The sequence below is a fragment of the Dromaius novaehollandiae genome, unplaced genomic scaffold (assembly GCF_036370855.1).
Source record: "Dromaius novaehollandiae isolate bDroNov1 unplaced genomic scaffold, bDroNov1.hap1 HAP1_SCAFFOLD_84, whole genome shotgun sequence".
Classification (NCBI taxonomy): Eukaryota; Metazoa; Chordata; class Aves; order Casuariiformes; family Dromaiidae; genus Dromaius; species Dromaius novaehollandiae.
The window spans coordinates 239,119-252,522 of NW_026991408.1; the positions used below are offsets into that span (position 1 = coordinate 239,119).

The window sequence follows — 13,404 nt, forward strand, 5'->3', positions numbered from 1 at the left end:
AGGCTCCTTGCGACCTTGCTTTGGGGCAGCCCTGCCTGGCCGCCCGCGCAGCCGCCCCCGGCCAGCCTCTGCGTCGCTCCGGCCCTGGCCTGCGTTGGAGCAGGAAGAGTCTTTCGGCCTGGGACGTTTGGAGCGTTGGGGTGCTAATTCCAGTGGCTGAGATATCGGCGTGGAAGCTGTTTAAAGTGATTCCAGCTTGATCAAAGTGCCTTCTTCCTTCCTGTACTGTAATGTGATCGTGGGCCAAATTGCTGCTTTTGGTCTGCTGTGGCTTCTAATTCCTGTTGTTTTAAATGGACAGCCTTGGAAGGGACGGGCATGCCTTAGCAGTGCGCTAACACTGCCTGGATACAGACTCAGGTCCAGAGGGGCACAGACGGAGGCAGAGAGCAGCGTGTCTGTGCATGAGAGAGCAGGGGAGGAGCTGGGACAGGCAGCGCTACCCTGTCACGAGCCAGAGGAGCCTGGACGCCTGCGTCTCGTTCTCCTGGCTGGGTCTGCGCTGCCCATCTTCTGGCAGCATTTGCAAAAGGACCTGGTCTGCAGCACAGGCCTCCTGCACCTCTTTCGCTCTAGGGCTTCTGCCGTGCCCGCGGGAGGAGGAAGGGCACTGCTAGTGCGATTCCCACCATGCGAGCTTCAGCCAGCTTGCCGGGCTGGGACGTGCTGTGCGCCGGGCTGGGACATGCTGTCTGCCGTCACTGCTGTCAGCGATGCTTTTCGGTAGCTTCCTGCCCCCGTTGCCTCCCTGCAAGCTGCCTGCAGGGGCTGTAGGGCTGCCTCAGCACCTCTGCTCCGTCACAGGTTTCCTCTCCAGAGCGTGGGCTGAGGAAGAGGAAGAGGTGCTTCGCTGGTGCGACGAGACTGTGCATGGGAAACTTTCTGGCTCTCGGTCTTGAGACGTAGGTCGTGGCGTGTCCTGTGCTGCGGCAGCTCTGAGACTTGTGCGTTGGCTCCCTGATCGGGACAGCCGAGAACTTCGAAACCCAGTAAGTGCAGTGCAAGTGTCACCGGTCCTTCTGCTGTGAACCCGGTCGCCAGTTTGCTTGTGTCGTAGCCTGCACAGCTGCCGTGGTCCAGGAGCTCCGCTGTTTCCGACTCTTCCATTAGATAGCCTCTGCTCTCCCCCCCCCCTTGGTACCCCATCCTTTGTCAACACAAAAACCAGGTTGTACCAAGCAGAAAAGTTATTAAGTGACATAACTGGAGCCGAGTGTGCCAGCGAAGAGCCAGGGGCTGTGCTGGGAGTGGTCGAGTCCCCAGTTAACGTACCAAGCGCAAACGAAGCTGCCGCGGAGCTTCGCGTGGCGGGGCCCGTGCCCCCGGCTGCTGGAAGCAGGGCCCCGGCCCCAGGGAACGCTGCAGACCCCACAGCTCGGGCCTCCTGAGGGCCTCGGGCACGAGGGCTGGAGGAGTTTCAGGAGCCCTGGCCAACTTTGTGCGCGATAATTCACGGAGCCATCTCCCTGCTGGTGGGGGAGAGGGGCTCCGGGGGCAGCCCCGAGAGGAGGTTTCTGCCTGGTCCCTCCCTGCTGCGTGCCCCAGGGCGTAGGGCTGCTGTGAAACGTGCGTCTCGCTGCCCTCGCAGGGGGCTGCGGTTAGCGAGACGGGGTGATTCCTGGCTCTTGCGCTGCCTTTCTCATGGCGGTAGCCGGAGGCCTGGGTCGGGGTTAGATAATTACATCTCCGAAGGAGCTTGGTGAGCTGTGGGGAGGCTTGCGTAAGGGCACGGTAACCCCTGGGAGTTTGGGCCAGCTCTGCGAGACGGGCTGTGTCTTTTTGCCCCTCCGAGTGGGAGAAGCTGGTGAACTTGAGCTAGAGGCGGGCGGGCTGCTGGGACACGCAGCGCGCTGAGGCGGAGCGCGGTGCCGGTGGGGAAGCCCCGACCCATCCGTGAGCAGGGCAAAGTCCAGGCTCCGGCAGTAAAGTCTGGCGGGGAACGTTTGCTCCGTTCCCTTCCCTTCCTCGCTGCCTTCTCCCAGGTCTTTCCCTCCCTCTCTAGCCGGGCGCTGGAGGTGCAGCACCTTGTGCGGGCAGCTGCCGCCGCTCAGCAGCGGGATCTCTGCTGCCTGCTGGGATCTGCGCTGGGGAAGGTGAAGGGTTTCCCAGGGTGGAATTTCCTGCAGGGCAGATGCACGGCTGTCTCCCCGTTGACCTTAAACCCCGATGTGCCTTAGTCATGATGGCATGCAAATAAGAGAAACGGGGGTGGGGGCTGGAGGGAGCTGCTGGGAAAGGAAGTGACCTCAGCCAAGGTTTAAATATAGAGCCAAGGCTCTGCGCTTTGCTGGGGCTGTTATTTATAATCTTGGAGGAGTGTTTGGTGACTTCTTGCATCTATTCTGCAGTCCAGGCTCGCACAAGGCAGTGTAGGCAGAAAATGTTTTCTGTGCAAGGTGCTGGGACAGTCAGCCTTGCTTTCTCAGCGCTTTCCTGCGTTCCTCTGCCAGTTCGCCCCACGCACGTGAGTTGGTAGGCATACTGGGATGTGTGCGCAGACGTGCGTGGGTGCTGCGCTGTCGTTTGGGCAGTTTGCTGGCTTGTGGGGGCTCCAGCCCGTGCTGCCTTCACCCGAGAAGGTCCAGGTGTGCCCCTTGTCCGTTGCGTTTAGTGCCAGGGCTGGTCACAGGAAGGGAGCCCAATTCTTCCCTAAACCATTTGGGTCCGTTTGAAGAGCAGGCCAAGAATTCCAGGATCAGCGATTGATGTGGATACTGTATAGAAACAGGCCAAAGAAGGGCTGTCTGACCAAATCCTCCTGCGTGTGGCTTTAAAAATGTGTCTCGTTTCCTCTTCCGCGAGCTTCTTCAAGGCAGACGTGCTTTCGCGTGCTGCTCGCAGTGCAGGTCCCAGCGTGCAGCGCAGCTGGGGCGCGGGGCGGGGGGGCCGTGCCTCGAGCGCTGCATGCCGGGACTCGGAGTCTGCAGAGATCGTGCCCTAGTTCAGGCTGGCAAGAGGCTGCGGCTTGCACTGAAGGGCTGAGAGGGCCGTGCTTGGCTGAGAGCTGCTGTCTGGGGGAAGCGTTGCTGCAGGCTGCTGCAGGATCTGCAAACCTCGCTTAGTGTGCAACAGGCATCTCCACGCTCCGTTTGTCTGAGGAGGTGGAGCAAGCATCTGCTGAGCTGCTGCCAGGGTATGGTATGGCCACATGGCCCTACCCTCCAGCACAGCCGTCTGCACCCTGTGGCGCCTGGGGTCTTAGCGTGCCCAGTGCGAAGGCTGGCGTCCGGAGGAGGTGCTTGGTGCGGATGCGGGATCCCCTCTGTGCAGGGCTGGGCGCCTCAGCTCCGGCCGGAGATGCAACGAGTTTGCCAGGGCTCGGCGCCGGCCGGAGATGCAGCGAGTTTGCCAGGGCTCAGTGCCGGCCGGAGATGCAGCGAGTTTGCCAGGGCTCGGCTCTGGCTGGAGATGCAGCGAGTTTGCCAGGGCTTGGCGCCAGCCGGAGATGCAGCGAGTTTGCCAGGGCTCAGCTCTGGCTGGAGATGCAGCGAGTTTGCCAGGGCTCGGCTCCGGCCGGAGATGCAGCGAGTTTGCCAGGGCTCGGCTCCGGCTGGAGATGCAGCGAGTTTGCCAGGGCTCAGCTCTGGCTGGAGATGCAGCGAGTTTGCCAGGACTCAGCGCCGGCCGCTTTGAGGCCGTGAGCGCCCTGGACGACGGTGACACCTAGCGGTGTCGTTCCGCCGCCCACGCGGCCGGCGCGGAGCTGGGGTGCTCGGTGCAGCCCCCCCCCCCGTCCCCTGGTGCTTCTGGACGCCCCGAACGAGCGGGGCCCGCTGCCCGCTCCTCCCCGCTGTGCGCTCGGAGGCAGGTGCTGCCCCTCGGGTCTCAGGAGTGGTTGCGGGTTCCGTGCCAGGACTTTCCGGAGCGGCAGGGAAGGGTGGTGGCAGCTGACTTCGAGAAGCAGCGCTTTCCGGAGCATCGCTGGCCTGGAAGATAGCCTCGTCCGGGCAGGGAGCAGCGCGCCCCGGCCTGTGCCCGGGCTGGAGGAGTGCAGTTCCCGCAGGAAGCACACGCGAGCTGTTGCAGGCAGAAGTACATCTGAAGGGCGTGAGCTTCCTGGGCTCTTCTGCGTGGCTGCCACCCTTGCCGTGACGGAGGGGAGTGCCCGGTGCGGGGGCTCAGCGCTGGCACCTTCTCGGAGGCTGCCAGGCCTGGGAAACCAGGCTGGGCGTGGGGTCAAGTGGCAGCAGCTGGCCCCGTAGCGGACTGCTGGCTAGGACGTGGAGGGGAGCCAGGGGACCCGCATCCGTTCTCACACCAACTCTCTCTGCTCCAGGGTGGTTTTCTTAACTTGCGGACGTAGTGTCTTGGGAGTCACAAGCAAAGGGAGGCTGCAGAAACGGAAGCCATAATTACTCCTGTCTCCGCGTGTTGAAGAAGGTCCTATCCAAAGCTGGTGGTGCACAGGGTGGTAGCCCTGTGACTAATTCAGACTCTTCTCAGGTGGTTGTGCCCGGCTAAATCATCATCGCCACCAGCGGCTTTGTGACCCACGGATGTTTTGAACAGGTGCTTAAGGGTCAGGCCTGCAGGTCAGGGTGCCGGGACCTTTAGGCGTCTTAACGCTGCTTTTGGCAGCAGAATTGAGGGTGTGAATGGAGCTCATTTTGGGTAGGGAACACGTATGTGCATCCGCATTGGTAAGAGCTGTCAGGGGCCTGGGAACATGTATTTTTATAGAGGAAATGGTGAAAAGCAGGGCAAAGTGGGAAAGGGCTAAGGAAACACAAGAGACTTCTTAGAGGTTAGGGACAAGAAGACGTGTATGAAATAGTTCCTAATTACCATCCTGACAGAGCTGTGTGTGACTGTCGAGCAGTGTCTGGCACGTGCAGGGTTTCTGTGGGGAATGTGCCAGTTGGACTCCTATGCTGGAAGGACCTGCAAACGCAGCGGTAGACCTGGAGAGTCCCTGAGCACGGCACAGGAGGCCAGGCTCTGCCTGGGGGATGGAGCAAGCAGAAGAAGAGTAGGAGAAACTGTTGAGCCAGGGGCAAGGAAGTGCTACAGAGAGCTCTTCTAGCACCAGTGGATCGAATTTGCGGCATAGCAGGAGCAGGGTAGCATGTGGAGCAGGAAGTAAACAGGATTCCTGCTTCAGTCTCTCTCTCTCTTTTGCTGGGTCTCAGTTTTCACATGTGTTACGTGGGGATGTCTGTCCCCAGGTGGTAGGGAACACGAATCTCAGATTTTGTCCCATTAAAGACCTTCGAGACCCTTTTTCAAAGAGGCTAACAGCCCCTTCGAAATGTGCTGCTCCCAGGGCAGCTCCAAACTGCGGGAGTAGAGGTTGCCAAAATTGCTCCAGGAACTGCTAGGATTCAACAGAGCGTTGGGTTCTCTTTTAAAGCCATCCTGCAAAGCTTGTGAGGATGATATCTTTTCTCCCATTTAAAAGGGCACAAGAAGAATATAAGAAATGAACAGAAGAGAGAGGAGGCTTTTCTGGGTGCTCTGTCTGACAACCTAAGAGCAAGGTAATGTCATGACATGCGATACAGTAACACGTTCAAAACAAATGACTTCTGTCAGTAACGGTGTTGCCCTGCGGAACTGCCTGCGTCGTCATGTCCGAGTCCTGTTGAGCTCTGAAGTTCAGGAGGGATTCAGGTGAGAATGCCCTCAGCAGCAATGGCCTGGGTTAACGCCGTTTTCTCTGGTGATGCAAATGCTCAAGCGAATGCTCCCTTCCAGGGGCTAGGGACACGCTGCTGCGACTGCTGGGTTGCTGCACAGTTTGTAATTGCTGAACAGTGTGCTGGTTCGGAGCTGTGGTGTCGGGGTAGAGTGGGCTCCAGGGCTCGTCCGGCTGTTAGAGCCCCTCGCTGAATCGTGGCTGGAGCTTGCTGGATGACAGTAATCCTGTTTCGCTACTGGTTTTGAGGGTTTTGTTTCCCACTGGAACAGAATCAAAATCCATTGAATGCTCTTACAAAAAGCATTGTTTTGGAACAACCATTTCTGCATGGAAAAGGTCAGGTTTCTGATTCTGGTCTTGCTCTCAAATCAGAAACAATCCTAGAGTCTTGGACTTCAGAAATTTTGCTTCTGGAAAATTTGTCACAATCCTCGTCTCTGTGACATATTTTGACTCTAATGAAATAGCATGCTATTTCTGTGGAAGTGTTCCAGCCCTTTCTGTTGTTAACCCTGGGAGGACCGATCGTCTGGGAGTCGGGTGTTGGCCAAAGCAAGGACGTTCCTCTCAGGTTTGAGGCGTTATCCGTGGGACGTTTTGGATCAGAGCTGTCCCGTGATCTCTGCTTTTGGGATGGGTGAGTGGGTTAGGAGCATAAGCGATGCGCTCGGAGGGTGTTTGCAGTAGAAACCTGTTTCTGTTGCCTCCTGGAGCGGCTCATGGAGAGGGGCCGGGTGACTGTTTCCGCTGGTTGCATCACTTTGTCATGACCCGTCTCCTGGTGTGCGCTGGGTGTTCACAAGCTTTGGGGCATGTCAGCACAGCTCAGAGGCCTGGATGCTGGTCGCAGCTGCGTATGTGTATTTGTCTAGGTTTCCTGTTCGAGCTCGCCCCAGAAGGTGCAGTGAAGCTCCTCCTTTTCTAAAGCACTGCGGTCCTGGCTTCCCTGCCGCCGTTTCCTTCGTGCGGGCTGGCGGGGCTGCGGGACGGTAGCACTGCAGCAGCGTCGGCGCGCGCGGAGATGTGGCAGCAGCAGGGCGGGCAGGCTGGCTGCCGAGAGGCTTCCCTGCCCCGCTGGCAGGGGTGTGCGGGCTCCGCATTCCTGCGGCGGTGCTGGGAATCTGTGTTATCGTCCTTCTGGAGCGAGCAGGAGCATGATTCACCAGAAAGTCCTCTGGGATCGCGGTGGGGTTTCAGGTTTCTTGAGCTATCAGCTAGCAATTCCGGGACCGAGAATATGTCAGACCAGTCTCTCCTCGCCCAGAGCGGCCTCCTCCCCCTCTGCTGCCGTGCAGACTGCGCCGAAGAAGACTTACTGAAAGCAGTTTCTGTCGTTTTGTTTGGGGGGCTCTTTTTTGCTAAGGTCTGAGTCTTTAATATAAAGCTGTGGCTTTTCAGATGTACCGGGCGCAAATATTTTCTCTCTGCGTTTAGATGTAGCACTTCCGTCAGCAGAGGTATTTATTATGCCTTGCAAGCCTCCTTCCCCTCCCGAGGTAGGCTGGGTTGTCAGCCTGTTTAATGATGGGGGAATCAAGGCACCCAGGAACAACACATCTTCTTCAAGGTCACTAGTGGAATCGGTGGCAGTCAGCGGCAGAACACAGGAGTCTTGGCTCCTTGCTTTAACCGTTGGGAGTTAAATCTGCTATTGTCTTTAAAACCGCTGGGCTGCGGTGGGGGTGCTGCTCAGTTGCAGAGGGAGCCAGATTTCTATGCAATCTCCTTTTCCTCGTGTTCTTTTCAAGATGTTTTGGATCATTCGTCTCCCCGTGTCAGTGTATCTACTCTCTATTTAATTCCTCTCTGTGGCCCAGCTGTGTGGCATGTCTGCTGGAATCTAGTTTGAAGCTGGGGGGGGGTGAGGAGCTTACGGCCAGCAAGCCGCCTGTCCGCTTAGTGCAGCCCCAGACGGTGGGAGGCTGGGGTGGATCCCCACTGAGCATCTTCAGCAGGACCCAACTGTTGCTGCTCCTGAAAGTGCTGCAGAATCCGCAGGCAGTTGCTTGTGGCCTTTGTCCCGTTAGAATTTGCAAGGAAAGTGGGGTTGGTCATGGTTAAAACTGGAATGGGGTAACGTCCCAGGGGAAACCCTGCAGGGTGGACTTTCCGTGCTGTGAGTGGCTGAGGCAAGGCATACGTGTCCTCCCTGGAGCGCCAGGCCACCCCAAAGGGAAGGAGGAGGAAGGAAATCAATTACGTGCCCCAAAAGTGGGACGTTCTGGAACGGCTTCGCAGGGACCAAGGCTTGGCCGCTCTCTGGGCAGCATCTGAAGGTCTTGTGGTGGTGGCTGCTTGTACCTGCCCTCCTGAATGGAGCGTCCAGTTGAGCTTTATCCAGGCTGCGTGGGGTGGGATGCATCTGGATGGGGCTGTCCGTGCGTCAGTCCATGAATGAAATGCTTTTGATAGTGAAATTCCTCGATAGTTGGAATGGAGGGCTGTACGGGAGGATGTCACAGGTTGGCACGTGTGGAGGGGAGGGTCTGCGTTTATCCGAACTCTTTGTTAAAGACACCTTCCTCATCTGTGAAGCAATTGCTCAGTGTCGCTAAAAGGAGCGAGTAAGGGCTGCTGCGCTGGCTGTGGGTGCCGTTCGCGGAGGTCTTTTGCCCCTGTTTGAGCTGCAGTGTTGAACTGTCACCAGGACTTGCAGTTAAGTGAAGGCATCATCTCTGCTTGGGCACAGAACGCGAGAGGTCCCCCAGTGCTGTGGCCTTCCAAGAGATGAGCAAAGGGCTAGAGCCTGGCCCGGGAGCGGATGGCGTTTTCTCCAAGCAGCCCGTGCCCTTGAGTTGGTGTTGCCAGCCCCAGCTCCCATGGATCCTGCTCCCCTCTTGATGGGTGCTCAGTGATTAAACAGTTCTGCTCTTGTCCTGGGTGACCGCAGCTGCTGAAAGGGCTGTGGTTACTACTGGGACTTTTGGGAGGGGCCTTCCCGCTTCTGTCTCGTTCCTCGATGAATGACTTGTGCCTGAAAACTAGAGGGGGGGTAGGTACAGCTTGAGCATTCACCCCTGGATCGCGCAGCCTTGGTCCTAGCAGGGCCCCGGTTGCCTTTCCCCTTCCCAGCGTACTCGCGTGCCCTGCTGTGCTGTGCTGCCGTTGGAGTGCGCAGCCGTGTGCTGAGCACATATTCGGTGAAGCACTTCGGGATCTATTGTGAATGAGATACTGTGTTCGTGTAGGTGTGCCTCGGGCAGACTCGGATCTCCTGGCCCGTAGTGGATACGGATAGCGCTGGCAGCACGTCTTGGGGTTGCCCGTCAGCGTCCTTGCATCGGTGACCAGTTTGCGAGCCTCTGGACCGGCGTGCGGTGTGGTGCCGAAATTGCCGGGTGTGGGGATGGTCAGGCAGCAGACGGGCCGGGGCCACCGGCAGCGGGAGCTGCCGCAGCGCTTGCTTTCCGCAGTGCTGCCTGGCCGCAGCCTCCTCCGGAGGGGCCGCAGGCTCCCCGAGGCCGCCCGGCCGGAGACTGCAGGCAGCGCGCGTGCCGAGTGCTGCAGTTGGTGCCAGATGGACCTTCTCCTCCTCCCCGCTTGCCCTCTCCGCGTCTCCTTCCCTGTCCTGCTCCCCTCCCCCTGCAAGCGGTTCGGCAGAGCAATTGGGCAGGCGCTGGGACGGCAGCGCTGACATAAATCTCTCCCGGTGTGGAATGAGGGGTATAAATATCCAGAGAGTGATGTGATCTTTCCAGCTGCTATTAATAGGTCCCTGGAGAACGCGAGCGAGCGAGCGAGACTGGCTGACACTTAAAGGGCTAGCAACTCCCTTATGTGCTGTGAAAATTAATCAGCACCGAGCCTCACCGTCTTCCTCGAGGCTGGAGCAGAGCCCTCGGCGAGGCGTGCGGAGAGGCGGAGGAGGAGGGAGCAACTAACGACTTGCTAGTTAGGAGGCAGCGATAGGCCAAGCTGTGCACGAATGATCCCACTAACTAACGAGGAGTGCTTGGGCGGGCTGTGCCGTAGTGCTGCTCTTGCAGGCTCCTCTCAGTCGGGGTTCGCTCTGTGCCGGCTCGCCGCTGGCTCAGCCTCACCTCGCAGGGAGGCAGGTGCCGAGATGTCCGTTTTGCTGGCAGGGCGCTCGCTGGGTTAACTGGTGCAGGGTGCAGCCCGGGCCTTGCGGCGATGGCCGTCTTTCGGAGATTACGGGTCTGCAAAGTGTGGTTTGCTCTGCAGTCGTGTTTTGTGCTGGGCATGTCCTGCCCTAGCTGCACACGCGCTTGGCTCTTCCTGATGGTATGTCTTCAGGTCTGCTTTTAGCAGCTCGGCAGCCGTGTGCATCCTACTGCTGAGCTATTCCAGTTCTATTTCGAGACTCGGGGTTTGGTCTGGAGCTGGTGCCTCCTCTCCCTGGATGGCAGGAAGACCTGTGCGCGGCGTCTGGCCTGCTCAGCGCACTCAAAAGGAGCAAACTGGGCCCAGTAACCACTGTGTGCTGGGAAACTTGTCTGCCTACGTAAGGAAAAGGTTCCCGAGTGTGTTGAGGGGGTATCGCGCAAAGCACCTAGCAGAAGTGAGCAAACAGAACGTAATGTATCAGCGTGCACAAAGAGTGGGTTTGCAGTGTCCTTCCCCCACCAGGAAACGAAGATGCCTATGGCAGGTAGCAGGGCCAGGGGTGTCTCTGCAGCTTCAAGGGCAGCGTCTCGAGTAGTGAGGAAGCTGTAGCAGGGGAACGTGAGGCCCTGATACAGGGGAGCTGAAGTTCTCTCACTGAAGACAGCTCAGGAGCAGTTCTCATAGGTACGTGCTCCTTTCTGCGCCAGGGCCATCTCAGAGGACCTAGGTGGTACAGGCTGGGAAGACACCACGTCTTAAGAGCTGTCTTCCGAAGGTCGGAGGCAGGGGCACTAGAGAGAGGTCCTCTGCCTGTCCCCGTGCTACCTAAAGTGAGGCCGAGTGATGTCCCACACCGGAGTTGCCTGTTCCATGCTGAAGAAGCTCCTTGCAGGACGCAGGAGGTAGTCATAAGCCAGGAGTGATGCACACTGCAGCTACCAGGGTTGCTCGTTGGATTACGGGTTGGCAGCAGCCCTCCGGAACATGCCGTGCGCTCAGGTGATGTGGAGCTGCGTCCCGGTCATCCGTAATGCCTGGGCAGAGCTCTGTGGGAAAGAGTCCCAGTGCGAGCGCGAGAAATTCTGTTAAGGCACGTAGGTGCTGCAAAAGGGCTGCTGCAGCGTTTCTCAGCTACATGTACGCTCTCTACCCCACGTGCGCCACGTGCATCGCCCCAGCATCATCTTCCCTGACATGTTCTGCCTCGGCCTGTGGGGCCACTCAGAGAGCTGGGCTGGGTGTGGAAGGGGAGAGCCTCACCCCGCTGTCCCAGCAGGCCTGTGCCATGTTGCATCACGCTGCTGTGCTGGAAGCTCCGGCGGAGATGGAAGCTCCCCCCTCCAGGAGCCAGAACAGCCCCTCAGGCCCCCGAGGGAGATGGTGGTACTGCTTAGGCGGCGAGTGCCCTCACGCCCTGGTCACCCCTGGCCTCGTAACCCGCTGCCTTTGCTTCCTTCTCTTCAGCCTGCTCATCAGCTTAGTTCCCCTCTGTGCCTGCTGAGCTTTCGCTCCACGGGCTTGTATCAAGACCGACTTCTGTCTGCACGGTTGTCTTCTGCGTGTTTCGCAGAGCACAGGAAACCAGTGTAGTGGCACTTGTGCTTGGGTTGGCCGGGCGTCAGAAGGGGCCCCGAAACCATCAGGGCACCACGTTTCTGTTCAGGGTCGCAGAGTTGTTTGAACTCTGGAAACACCTGCGAAATAGCGCTGAGGATCCTTCCGCTCCCCGCAGGGCGAAGCTGGCATGAAGCGCCCGGGTGCAGTCGTGACCTTGTAACTGCTGGCTCCCGTGTCTGTGCCTTTGAGCCCTGGTAAATCTGTCCCCACCGGACGGGAGCTGCTGCTTGCGCTCGTGCAGCTGACGGTGCGGGAGGATCCTCGCTGTGCTCAGACCGGGCCTGGTTCTCGGGCTGGGCCGCTCTGGGCTCGGCCTCGCCGCAGGTTCCACCTAACCGCGTGCAAAGCAGCAGCCCCCGTGTCCCGGGCAGCGCTGGCCGCCCAGCCGGGGGGCAGGCGGGGTGCCGCCCTCCCTCACCGCCCTCCTCTCTTGCAGGTTTCCGACCCGAGGGCCCGGGAGCTCCCTCCCCTGGCGCTGTGGGAAGCGTTAGCCAGTCAAATGCACCCTGACAACAAACTGCCCAGCCATGGCAAGGCAGGCAGCAGCGGTGCCCCGGCCCAGCACCACAACGTGAGCCAAGCGCCCACCTGCAACCTGGGCTCCAAGGGTGTGGGGGCAGGCAGCCATGGCGGCAAGGCCACCCAGATCTCCCCTGGCAACTCTGGACTGAAAAACAGCCAGAACGCTGTCCCCAGCTTCGGATCCTTGAAGGGCAAAGTGAAACGGGAACGAAGCATCTCGGTGGACTCGGGAGAACAGCGCGAAGCCAGCACCCCTTCACTGGACGCTGAATCAAAAGGTAACGCTCCCTTAAACCTTGCTTCGGCAGCTTGCTCTCCCGGTTACTCCAAGCATCCTGGCAGGACCTGGGATGGGAGCGGCTGAGAGCGCCCGCTGCGTCTCGTGCTTCCATACTGCTGCTTCCCTCTGGGCTTGCCTCGGCTGCCGGTTCTCCTGCAGCACTGCTTGTCGCATCCGCAGTTTTGGGACCAGAGTAGCTGAGCCCGGTCTCCCCTGTGTTCCCGTGTTATTCCCTAGAACATGCTGAGAACCCGGGACGCTGTTTTTCACGGGCTGCTGTGGCCTGATAGTCAGGAGCGCGGTTCACTGAAACCGTAGTGAACACGCCTGCTCTGTAATGTGCAGAGTTTCCATTTAGGACTGAGTTTGGTTGTTTTCTGTCTCCCTGCTGCTGGCCAAGCGCTGCCTTTGCGGTGTTCTTGCAGCTGCCCAATTACCCAGTCGTGGTTAGTGAGGAGGTGCTGTCAGGGTCGCTGTCAGAACAGTCCTGTGGTTTTGTCAGCAGTGGATGGCCCTTGTGTCAAATCACATGGTTCCTGGAAACGGGCTGAGTCAGTACTTGCAAACCCTTTTGCTTCCCTGCCATAGCCAGTCTCGCCTGTAGCCTCTTGGGCTCCGCAGAGCTCTGTGCGCAGTGGCTGCGTGTGACCCTCCACAGCAGACAGCACAGGACATCTTGCCAGGCAGAGAAATACCAGCGGTGTCCTTGGTTCTGACCGAGACTTGCACCTGGTCACCTGAGTTGCTGTCCCCGAAAGCAGCACTGCTGCTCTCACCCGTAGCCCCAAACCACTTGGGTTCACAAAGCCATGTTGCCCGACTGGCTGAGGCCAGAGCCATGCCATGCCATGGAATAAAACGCAGAACATAACTGAAGAGACCTCCTGCCCCAGGAAAGGTCTCTTTCTGATTGTGCTGGGAGGAGGTTAGTGTGTGCCATGGAACATAAGCATTTTTGGTGTTATCTTAATGCTGCCTTGCAGCCCCAGCTTCTGCAGGAAGGTTATTAAAATGAGTTGATCGAGGTCTGAATCTCCTACGCTGCTGCCACGATTCACTGATATGTCATACGGATACGGCCCGTAAACCACTAGATGACGTAAAAAGGGCAGCCATATAGTATCGTTAGATGACATAAAAAGGGCGGCCATATAGCGTTGCATCAGAGTTCGCGCACAGGACTGAAAGCTGTCCATCCCGCGTCTGCTTACCCTCCCTGAGTCCCCGGGTGCCCGTGGGCAAGTCGCTTCCTTTGAGCCCCACCACCACCACCTGTGACATG

At 58.7% G+C, this 13,404-nt stretch overlaps 1 protein-coding gene across 3 annotated transcripts in view; it reads left to right on the forward strand.

Moving 5' to 3' along the window:
• Positions 1-13,404, forward strand: part of LOC112991644 (BCL9 like) — a 100,147-nt gene that overhangs the window by 71,121 nt on the left and 15,622 nt on the right. For all 3 annotated transcript variants that reach the window (XM_064504152.1, XM_064504154.1, XM_064504153.1), the window contains one exon: positions 11,757-12,120. In XM_064504152.1, the coding sequence (XP_064360222.1) occupies positions 11,820-12,120 (301 nt within the window). In that variant the 5' untranslated portion in view covers positions 11,757-11,819. The remainder of the gene's footprint in view (positions 1-11,756; positions 12,121-13,404) is intronic.